Consider the following 12097-nt stretch of genomic DNA (forward strand, 5'->3'; position numbering starts at 1 on the left):
AGTATCCACAGATTACAGATTAAGTAAAAAAAAAAAAAAAAAAAATAGAAATAAAGAATAAGATCTAAGTATAACAGAATAAGATCTGAGTACAACAGAATAACCTAAGTACAACCCAGTGTGCAAAAAGCAATGTGCAACAAAAAAAAAAACAGAAAAAACCGTGTGCATGGGTGTATAAAATGTGCATAGAGTTAGGTCAATGTGCAAATTTAGAAGAAATATACAGTATACACATGATAAATAGCAGTAAGCAATATAAACACTATGAACAAGGATTATAGAAAGATAGGAATATGAACAATTTCAACAGAAGTATTAACAGTTAAACAGAAGTAATAACAGTTAAACAGCAGTGGAAAAAAGCAGTGGAAAATAACCTAACCAAAAAGATGGCAGCCTAGAAGGGATCGCGTGCTATCTTCCATTGAGCAGCAATTTTTTTTTTAAAATAACTTTAACAATATGTGGATGATTTTAATTAATTTCATGCGTTAGTTAACTTTAACTTCCCCCTTTGTTGTTGCTGCGAGCTGCGACACTGTGACAGAGAGATCTACCCAACAGCCAGGTGCTCGTTTTGTCACCATGGAAGTTTCAATAATGTTACTCAAACAAACTCTTCTGGCAATGTGGTGACATCAGTAAACACTACAGCTGCTGTCATGGCAAGATGAACCATCTGGAAATACCGTGATTTACACTGAACTGAAGATCCACAAAGGCCTGCACTGGCTCTGCCCATTCGGTTTCTATGGTTCAGCTCCATTCCCACAGGACCAGGTGTTTCATCACCGTGGACAGGTTTGTGTGGAGGTGTGGGTGTGTCACTGCATGGCCCCGCACGGCGCGGCATGGTAAGGCATGACCTGCCTGCAACAAAATGTTGAACCAAGCAAAAGAAAATATTTCTTTTCTTTATTTGTTTGTTCCTTTGTATCAGTTTAATCAGACCTGAGGGTATTGCATCAACAGACAAGCACACTCTTTTAGCAGTCATGAATTAAAAATCATGTAGTAGCCTACAATAATACGGTATAACTGACAGTTTTCATTAAAAAAAAAAAAAAAGACTATAGGTGTAAGAAGAGATGATGAGGAAGAGTGAGCGGAAGTGCAGGAATTCACATTAAAAGTTTTTACTGGGTGAGAGAGCACAAGCATGGCACTGCTGGCTTTTTTTTTCTAGGTTGTAATTAAAGCATATGGGACACAGCAGCTCAGGGTGAAGGCATTTTCAATGTGATGCATACTCTGGAGCAGAAGGTGGCGCTAATGCACCAATAAGCTGGAGATTGTTATTGTTGTTTTTATTGAAAACATTGAAACATTTGCTTGAAAAAGGTCTATGACCGAAACGTCGCAATAAACTCTTTATTCTGGAAGTTGGCCAGTGTGCGGGAATTTATCCTTCAATTACTTTGGACTGTTTTGTCCTTTTCCGACGCACCTGCCCGAGGAATAGATGTGCGAAGTTTTTTTGCTGTTATTGAAAAGACACTCAAAATAATGTTGTATGAGGGAACAGCGATACGAGTTTAAAAAAAAAAAAAAAGTAGAAAAAATATGTGGGAAAAATAGACTCTAATATAAAATTATTAGATAATAGGAATACAACACACCAGAAATTCCTCTTTAAGAGTTCACAGTACAGATTGGCAGATTGATTACTCTTTTTCAGTGCTTACAAGTTTGATAAGTTCTTTAAATTCACATAAAAAAAAACAGTGAAATCACGGGGCATTCTTCATTTTGGTGTATGAAATTCACCATGTAGGATCAATAAGTTTACCATGAAGTCAGTGTCAGATTTTTATCACGTCCAAAATAAGTAACGACACTTTTGCGTCCAATTTTTTAAAAGCGAAAGTAATTCACCAGGCGTACCTGAAGGCGTCATGACGTCACAGCGTTTAGCAACCGGCGCGCTGTACCGACGGAGCGGCGTGTGTAACTCGCACCGACACAGAAAACACACTTTGTGGTAAAGTACCGCACCTGTCAGCAGTTTATGTCTTGTTTTAAAGTGTGTGTGACTGAGAATTAACTTTTTAAACGCCTGATAGTTTCTTATATCCCGCGTGTTGGCTCAGGTTAGCCAGCGGCGTTAACGTTATGCCGCCTGTGTGTGGCACTGTTAGCTAGCAACACGAAGCTAACCGGCTAATGTCATTGTGTTGACAGCCCTTGTTCCAGATGTTACTAATGTTCCTGTTTATAGCCTTAACTTCTATTTAACACATTCTGGTGGTTGTATGCACATTTAAATGTACACCTAATCAGATTTGTCAGTACTTTAAATACATTTAGGAAAGAACTACTGCTGTTTAGATTCAGGAATTGATTATTTGGTCTAATGTTTGGCTGCATCCTCTTCTTCCTGTCCTGGTTCACATGTTGCCGTTTCCATAGAAACATCATGGCCTCGGATGACATCTCACAGCTGGCTGATGCGCTTTCCAAGACCCACGTCGGGGATGGAGAGCTGAGCTATAAAGGCAGAGGACTGAAGCTGGACGACGCAGGGTCAGGTGAGAAACTGTCTCTTGTCTCTCTTGTCTTTCTCTGTTCAGCCACATGTATCACCGGCTTGATGTGTCGGTGGCTTTGCTTCCAGTGGAGGAGCTGGTCCGTGAGATTGAGCAGTGCCAGGGGCTGAGGGCCTTGTGCTTGGAGGGGAACACAGTCGGAGTGGAGGCGGCACAGGCCATCGCCAAAGCCCTGGAGAGCAAAGATCAGCTGCAGGTACTCAACATTTAACGCTTTGTGAAGCAAACAGCCAAATGTCCTACACAACACCAAGTTGTCACGACGAGGTCAGCTGTTAAGGGTACTTTGTCGTCTGTTTTCAGAGATTTGTTTTGAATTAGATTGCCATAAGTGCAGTGGAATGCATAAAATACAAACAGAGCGAACATGATCATCATCCCAGTGCATTGCTTAGTCCAGTCGGGGTGTATAAATGGAAGGATGCCATTCTTTGACGCCCTTTTCCACCAAACACCCACCACTCCTCCAGTTCCTTCCTCCTGTCTTTTTACAAGTGTGAACAACAGCGGCACAAATAAGTTTCTGAGTTTTTTTTAGTTTGAAGATTGGCAGCAACTCAAAGTTCCTGTGGAGGAAAAGAGATCAGCTCAGCGAGATCTGCTCATACAGTCTCACGGTGGCTGTTTTGTAACCCTTCTGCAAGTTCTGATAATAATGTAATATATATATATATATATAAGTGTTTGGACTTAGCATTAGGAGAGCTCTGAGTGTATTCGTTCAGTCCTGTGTGGTTCTTTACAAGGCGCACTTTGCAGCACTGTAATGAGGAAGTGGCTCCAAAGCGACACTAGATGGCGTGATGTGCATACAGCCTGAGCACAGAGCGCTGGTGCATCCGCTAAATGTTTACATGCAAACTTTGAGATGGTCATTTGAACTTAACCCAATTAAGGTAGCGTTCCAACCACTGAAACAGCCAGTGGCTTTTTCTGATTATTAGCTGTACTTGTAATAAGCATAACCCAGTTAGTGCCGCACAATGTGGCCAAAATTTCATACTTTGATATTAATGCCAAATATCTTGATAGTGATATGATATATGATATGACTATGGGTTCACACTTATCTCAAATGTTAAGTGTAGCAACAGTGAAAATGAAGCATTCTTCCAAAAAACCAAAAAACAAAAACAAAAACAAAAAAAAACAGCATAATGACACCAACTGGACATAGAAAATGCAGTTACATCACAAAGTATGTTATTGATCAGAACAGACCAATCACTGTCTTAGACTATCCCTAACCCTAAATATTGTCACCTTTTGAGATATAAATATCTCACATGTTCAGATCTAGATAAGGATGTGATGACAATATATTGTTCAGTCCTAAACCCGATTAACAACTTTTGAGTTATTGAGGCGTGTAAACCCCTTATTATCTTTTTTCTTTTTTTCTTTTTTTTTTTTTCCAAAACCATACATGTCATCAAGTTCACTGGAAACAGACAGGGGAGGAGAGGAGATTCCAGGAAAGCTAGTTCTTAATGTCAGGATCTTGAGAGCCGTTATTAAATGAAACCATGTGAACTGTGTTATTAGAAAAACTGAATTACCTTTAAAACCTTTCCTTAAGCTGATTGCTCCCAGAAACTGGAGCACTCAGTTTTCATTCTGTTAACTTTTCATGTCTTTCAGAGATGCCTGTGGAGTGATATGTTCACTGGACGGCTGCGCTCTGAAATCCCGACGGCCCTGGTGAGAAACTCGGCTGCTTGCTGGCCCCTGTAAGAAGGACTCTTGTATTTCATACTGACCTCATGTTGCCTCTCTGTGCCTGTATGTGTGCTTTCATCAGAGGTGCCTGAACAGTGCAGTGATGAGAGCAGGGGCCAGGCTGACAGAGCTGGACCTCAGCGACAACGCCTTTGGGCCGGACGGCGTGAAGGGCATCGAGCAGCTGCTGAGGAGCCCGTCCTGCCACTCGCTGAGGGAGCTGAGGCTCAACAACTGTGGCATGGGCATCGGAGGGGGCAAGGTGGGCTCCAACATGCTCACTGCAAAATGAAACACATTGATTCAAGTACATCTACAGTGTTCATTTTTTTAAAAACATAGTGGAAAAGTTCATCTTTTGACCACAGACCCTCTCCTTTTTGTGTGGTTCCCCACCCAAAGGAACCAAAGTGTAAAATGTTGTATGATTTGTGCTCTACAGTGTTGATCTAGAGAGCCCAGTTGGGAGTTAATTGAAGCTTTACATCAAGCTGAGAGTGACAGGTGCCTGTGTGGTTTGTGCAGATCCTGGCTGAAGCTCTGATCGAGTGCCATAAGGAGTCATCGGCTCTCGGCACTCCACTCAGACTGAGAGTGTTCATCGCAGGGAGGAACCGCCTGGAGAACGAAGGAGCTGTCGCACTCGCCCAGGCCTTTCAGGTAGAAATACAATCACATATCGGCGCTCACTCTCACACATTTACCTGACGCATAATCTCACACTGAAAGTGACACTGAAGTCTCCACTGCCCGTCCACTGATCCAGTGATTTTGTGTTGTGACCAGTGCAGGGAGCTGAAATTCCTTTGGGATTTGAATATTTTATCTGTTCCTCCATGATGGCAGGGCTAGAGTTAGGGTTAGGACTAATGACTAATGGCAGGGCTAATGACTCGTTCACACATCTATTGTGGACATCTTGTCTCAGTCTGGATAAGTTGGAATAATGGTATGTCCAAAAAGTTGGGAGTATTCTTGTAACCTTCATCACCTGTCTGTTTTTCAACTTAACTCCCCAGCTGATGGGCAGCCTGGAGGAAGTCCACATGCCCCAGAACGGCATCAACCACGCCGGCATAACGGCGCTGGCCTCTGCCATGCGGCACAACCCGGAGCTCCGGGTCCTCAACCTCAACGACAACACTTTCACCAAGAGGGGGGCGCTGGCCATGGCGCAGGTGAGACCCCCCGGCTTTCATCTCATTGAGCTCAGTGTCTGTTGGTGTGTGTGTGTGTCAGTGAACAAGTGTGACCGCCTCCTGTCTGTCCTCCAGGCTCTGAGCCACCTGAGGAACGTCCAGACCATCAACTTTGGCGACTGTCTGGTCCGCTCCGAGGGAGCCGTTGCCTTTGCCGCCATTCTGAGGGAGGGACTCCCGATTCTCAAGGTGAGCTCACAGCCGAGTGTCAGAGCTTCGTGTCTGTCTGGGTGTCAGATGTGTCGACACGCCCACCTCGGTGCTCACGCTGCTCTGTGTGTTGTTTCCTCGTCCTCAGGAGCTGAATCTGTCGTTTGGAGAGATCACCGAGGCTGCGGCTCTGGTGGTGGCTCAGGCTGTCATGGACAAACCTCACATGGAGAAAGTGGATCTGAATGGTAAACAAGGACAGGGCAGCCACAGTGCCTGGAATTCCTCTTTAAGTTATGGATTTTCCGAGTCTATTCCAGACACGGAAAGGCAGGGAATTGAATAATTTTTTTGGGAACATAATGGCTTTTTCAGCCTTAATTTAAAAAAAAAAAAAAAAAAAAAAAAACAGCATCAGTTATTCAGCAAACATAATATTTATTTTCCATTGCGTTCATATTATGTTCACTTCCCCTGCAGAATAAAACATAATTATAATCTTTCATTAATTAAGACATCTGCATCTGAAAAGTGTGTTTAAAATTTGGTGGTGAAGGTTTACATAAGTAATGGAAATTCAACGTTTTAGTCATGAAGAAGTCAGGAAATTTTACATCTGACAGACGGTGAACCCTTCAGATGTTATAAATACCTACAGTGATGCCATTCCTGCAGTAATAGCAGTGAATTTTTTTTCTCACCATTTTACTGCTTCATCTATAATCCATTATTATATTGTTATCTTCATCACTTTCCATGTATGTCATGAATCACACTTTTCACGGGACCATTCTATCTGCAGTTGTGTCCAGTTTTGGGATCTGGTTTTAGTTTTGATTTTTCCAGCTTTGCGATGATGTTCCTGCATGTGACTCCAACAGGAAACTGTCTTGGAGAGGACGGCTGTGAGGCTTTGAGGGAAGCCATGGAGAACATGGACAAAGGAGACATGCTGGCATCACTCAGGTAGTGTGTGTGTGTGTGTGTGTGAGTCATTTCATGTAATTAAAAGAGTCGGCAGCTTCAGTCAACTTCTCTTCACACAGATAATTAACTCTCCCCTGATGGCCGTGTTGATTTAAAACCAAACGTGACATTCACTGAATGAGGAAATTCTGTTTATTACGTTGCTCTATAGTGATGATGAGGGAGAACCTGATGAGGATGAGGATGAGGATGAAGATGAGGATGAGGAGGATGAAGAAGAGGATACAAATGGCTACAGCAATGGAGTGGAAGAAAACGAAGAGGACGGCAAAGTTGTGAGGGAAAATGGAGTTTCAAGTAAAGACAGCAGCCCTGCAAAACCTCAGAGCCCAGTAAGACCAAACAGAGCAGATGTAACAAATCGTTTTGTGTTTTTTTTGTTCAGCTGACACTCAGAGCAGCTGTCAGTAAAAGCTGTGGAAATCAAAATTAACTACTGTCAGTTACAGTAAAGAGTAATTAGATTCAGCTAAAAAAAAAAAAAAAAAAAAATAGGGACATAAGCATATATCTTCTAGGGGTGTAAATTACAAATTTCATCACAATATGACATTATATTGTTTTGTAAGCTGCAGTAAGCGTCACATAAGGCGTCTTGGACCACAAGTTAATTTTTCATGCCCTGATCCTGATGGTGACCCGCTGTCTCTGTCTGCAGCCAGAAGTCGTGTCTTTCCTCCGCTGCCCGTCTGCTGAGAAACTTCTGCAGCTGGGAGAGAAGAGGAGCAGCCTGGGGCAGCAGGTGAGAGAAAACTGAGAGCCACAAATGACCAAAAAAAAAAAAAAACAGCAACAAAAAAGCAGTGCGTCAGGTGTAACACTGAATTTACGTTTCATGCATTCAAACTCACGTGAGGCCATAAATTAGATAAACTAGACAAATTCAGGGCTGTGTGCTGAACGTAGATACTTTTATGGCACTGACCACATTGTCTCAATACTATGGAGTATCAAAAAATCATACTAAAATAACAAGAAAGTCATTCAGAACCAGATTTCAGTTATCAAGGAGTATAACCCATTAGCATCATTGAGCCAGTAAGCGTGCAGCATGCTTGTACCAAGATCAAATAATGCTGGTGATTGGCTGTGTAGCGTTGCATGTTGTAGAGGCATGCAGAAAAAGAAACAAGATTTTATAGAACTGGTATTGAAAAAAGTATCATTTGAGGCCTGTTATCAGAATCAAGGTGTTGGTACAGGAACCAGTATAAAACTTGTGAATGATACCCGGCCCGAGACAAACGGTGGTGCATCACTAAAGGGTTGCCAGGCAGTATTTACCACCTGAAAGCTGATGTGAGCCGTGTTTTCAAGCATGTGTCTGCTGTCCTTCCCATCTAATGTGGACAAATTAGGGCAAACTGGGTGGGAGTGGGTGAGCTGTATCCTCAGGGCTATCAGGTGTGCTCCTCCCCTCACAGATGTCTGGTTGCGTTTTGCCCTCCTCTGCAGTCGATTCTGCCATCCCTGAACCAAACTCCCCCACACACACTCTCAACACGGATCAGAAAACCTTCATTAGCAGCAGATTTGTCAACCGGCTCTTCTCTTTTCTCGTCAGGTTGATGTGTCCGACCCAGACGAGGCGGCTGATCTCCTCCTGAAGATCTGCTCTGTGTACAGCGAGGAGCCCGAGACCAAGAGAGCCGTTCTGGAGGCCGTCGGTGAGCAGAGAATGCCCTCCTTCGTTTTTTCAACCTTTCCTTTCAACATGTAAACCTGACGCCAGATGCAGTTTGGCCTCCAGTATAAAGCCAGTGCTGCCTTAAATTTGATAAACAAAAGCAGTAACAATTCAACTTGTGGTAGACAGCACCAGTGTGCTCGATTAAGGTGTGTTTTATAATAGCAGGATATCAAAAAAAAAAAGTGTGAGGTGCAGGAAGTGGGCAGTCTGACTTGTGTCTCTGTGTCTCTCAGACTCCATGTTGAAGAAGCTCCTCTCCGGCTCGGCCCTGCAGTCCTGCTGCTTCCTGTCCGCCCTGCTGGTCATGATGGGACTCCTCAAGGTAACGGCTGTGATGTGAAGAGTAGGGATGTGACGAGAACCGATACTTCGGTACCAAGTCGATGCCAGTAGTCCAAAAATACGATGGTACCTGTTTTTCTACGGCACCACAGGTACCGGATGTATGATTTAGCGGTCAGCGGGGCATAACTTTTTAAATACTAGAAGGCTTAAATACTTGAATGTTCAACAGATTTTAATAAAGAAGGGTATGCTAAAATAAGGGATAGGTATCAAGAATCATGAAAAACTCACAGGTATTTGTATAGACTACTGAATTTCTGATATCGTGATAACCCCAGTGAAGAGTCATGGTTCCTCTCTCAGTGCCTGGGTCAAGCAGAACCGCCTTTCCTGCCAGTTTTTTTCTAATATATATGCTCATGATGTGTCATCTGGTACAGTCCAGAAATGCAAATTCATTATTTCATATTCTGTTTGGCCCCAACCCATTCTGTATTTTTTGACTCAGAGTCATTATTTTAAGTAACCATTTGTCATTCTCATTTAAATAAAAGTCCATTTTACTCCTCTCTGTTATGGTGCACCACACAGGAAAACCCACACTCCACCATACATGGACTTAAATGTCCTAATGGACTTGTTTCAGCTCACAGCTTTGGTAACACAAGTGATCACGGTGCTCATAAAAATGTAGGAAAATTAAAATATCAGTTGTCTAATAAATCTGCTCAGCTCCAGCTCTTCTCTTTTATGCCTGAGAACTGAACTGAAATGATCCTGGTGGAAGTAAATTTGTCTCACCATCTGTAGTATGTGCAGGCCGTGTTTAAATGTGATGCTGTTTGTGTCGGGGATTTAAACTGTTGACTGAGTCGCTTTGTGTTGCCGTTTGTCAGGGAGAAGGGAAGTCGAGGAAGGTGCCGCTGGTCCCAGGTCAGCTGCTGTGTCTGGAGCACGCCGTCCAGCAGGACTACTTCCCCCTGCAGGACGCCTCGCTGCTGCACACCTGCCTCTCCAGGTGAGACGCACCACACACCGGCGTGAATACACCGACTGTTTTTGTTTTTTTATCAGTGTAATGTAATCGCTGGGTGACAGTGGCTCCCACATGACAACTTTTTAGGATTTTAGAGCAAACCCGCCTTATTTTGTAGCTCAGAGACGGATGACAGTGTTATCCAACTGGCTCTGAGACGTCCCGTATGTCCAAGAGTCCAGAAAATGATCACTACATAATGCACATCATATGACTGTTGTGTGGTTCCCATAAAGTATTTGCTGTCAATTTTTTCTGGAGAAGCTAAACATAGTTATCTCTAAATTATGGTTCATGCTTCGTTGAAATCTGAAAAATGAAGAACTGAATGAAAAAGCAAACTTTTAGAGAGACTTTTCGCAATCACAATCAAGTACGGACAAGACAACAGTTTCTCTGCATCTTGCGCATGGAAGCTGAACTTCAAAATAAAAGCCCCCTTCAGAATAAAGTTATGTAACGTGTATTTGTTTTTTTGTTGTTTTTTTTCTTGCCAGGAGCCCTGAGGCTCTGAAGTCGTGCAGCAGCGCCAGAGAGAGGCTGAGTGCCGCCCTGGAGAAGAGGTGTGGAGCCAAATACTGACTCCTGTTTACCACCACTGCCTCGACACACACACACACACACACACACACACACCTACTGCACTGACACACATCAGCCGTTTTCTTGCCAATGAAACCGACGTGGAAACTTGACATTTGAATAAGGGACAAGTACAAAACCTGATCTCCAGTCATGAATTGTTTTATTTTATGAAGGCGTGTTAATGACTGTTCAGAATCTCTTCCCTCTAATTTTTATTTTTCTACTTAAGCTTTCAGTTTCTATTTTTTTACACAAAATGGAAAAAGTCATCTAAAAAAAAAAAGTCTTGAAAATACAGAACTACACTGTATAACCTGTGGCTTATTGAAATTGATCACATAACTGCTTGGAGGGTACCTTTAACATTAGATCATGCCAGTACAGGGTGTTTTGCAGCATATTGTTTGCAGTAAGGAAAGCATTTAGTTAGTAGCCTAATTGTTTTACTTTATTTTGAAAAGCTGTGCACTTAATTTTAGACAAGGTTCCTGCACAGGTCTGGAAAAAGAGTCGCTCGTTTCCACATTTTGATGAGGTTGGAGACGGAAAATATAAGTTTGGAAAAATATCCACACACAGAACACAGCCTCTGTGGTTTCAGACCTGTGCCGTCTCATGTATTCTGATTTTTCTTGCAGTAAAGAATATAAAGCATGTGTAACGATGCGGCTGTTGAAACTGTGCAGGGACCCTGTTAAAAGCCTCTCACTTAATTTTTCTGTCTCGTGTTTTGGCCTCAACTGATAGGATGCATTCCAGATTGCTGCTTTTTGGGGTAGTCTACTTTCTTTTTTAATTCTGTTTGACACAAGATTCAATACTTTATTGCCATATCAACATAATTGATTAGAATTTGTCTTAGGGAAAAAACAAAAACAGTACAACGACACACTTGTACAGCACATAACACATTAAACAAGAATATAACAGACAGGTGAAATCCAATTTCTATATCAAATAATATAAAAAAAAATCTACAGAAAGGGAAAGAGGACACATTTTGAGGACGGTCCGTCCAATCACAGTCAGCCCCGTCCCGGTGTGCCTGCGGGGTTCAGCCGGGTCAGACTGCCGTGTGCATCAGACTGTGAGCAGGAATGGGCTGCATGCATGAGCATTTCCCCCGTATGGACCTGAATGTACAGTGTGTGTGTGTGTGTGTGTGCGTGTGTGCGCGTGTGCGCGTGTGCGTGTTCATAACACTGCAGAGCTCAGGGGACCGCAGTCACTTATTTTAACAAATGTGTATATTTTTGTACGCAGCTGAACGGAGAAACAATCCACAATCGACAATTTTTTTTTTACTTTATGGGAAAGTCGTGCTCATCGTGGCACTTTGTGTTGCACACACACACTCAGACATCATCTCTGCTCTCTGCTGTGCAGTGTGATACCTCATGTACTGTGTTGATGTGTTCTTAATATGACAGAGCATTTAGGGAATATATTAATTTAGGATGGAATTTCGTTCTTAATGTATTTGGACTGATAAATGTTAGTGTACACTGTCAAGATGTTGATGTTTTCTTGCCTTCTTTTGTCACTGATTTGTACGCACTGTTCTGTGGATAAAACATGATGCTTATCCAACAGGCCTGGCTCTTGTGTGTTTTTGGTGGTAACTTGCAACAAAACTTGTTCAATGTCCTATTTATTTGTATTCAGGACTCTTAAAGGTTCAGATGTCATCTTCGACAAGTTAAAGTCCTCCTAAAATTGGTCGTTCCATCCCCTTTTGTAGTCGAATCATATCAGTGATTTAAAAGGTACAAAGGAAAAGTTAATCTATTGATGCAAAATCTGTTTTTACAGCCAAACAAAGAAGAAAACAATTCTATAAGTTTTGTCCAAACAGCTTTTTTCAGAATAATCCAATTTAATTTTTGTCTGTAGTCAT

General features: G+C 42.4%; 1 protein-coding gene across 2 annotated transcripts; it reads left to right on the forward strand.

Moving 5' to 3' along the window:
• The first annotated feature begins 1899 nt into the window (after window positions 1-1899).
• On the forward strand, window positions 1900-11790 carry rangap1b (Ran GTPase activating protein 1b). Of its 2 annotated transcripts, none has more exons than XM_030078526.1 (16): window positions 1900-1984; window positions 2413-2531; window positions 2618-2745; window positions 4191-4250; window positions 4351-4530; window positions 4794-4928; window positions 5288-5446; window positions 5543-5656; window positions 5766-5865; window positions 6499-6583; window positions 6756-6936; window positions 7263-7346; window positions 8169-8271; window positions 8528-8616; window positions 9476-9597; window positions 10113-11790. In XM_030078526.1, exons 2-16 carry the CDS (start codon window positions 2420-2422, stop codon window positions 10195-10197), a joined length of 1737 nt encoding a protein of 578 aa, XP_029934386.1. In that variant the 5' UTR covers window positions 1900-1984; window positions 2413-2419; the 3' UTR covers window positions 10198-11790. The 2 variants fall into 2 exon arrangements, with proteins under 2 accessions (XP_029934386.1, XP_029934387.1); XM_030078527.1 differs by lacking the exon at window positions 1900-1984 and adding an exon at window positions 2073-2093.
• Window positions 11791-12097: the final 307 nt, after the last annotated feature.

This window comes from Myripristis murdjan, chromosome 19 (assembly GCF_902150065.1).
Source record: "Myripristis murdjan chromosome 19, fMyrMur1.1, whole genome shotgun sequence".
Classification (NCBI taxonomy): domain Eukaryota; kingdom Metazoa; phylum Chordata; class Actinopteri; order Holocentriformes; family Holocentridae; genus Myripristis; species Myripristis murdjan.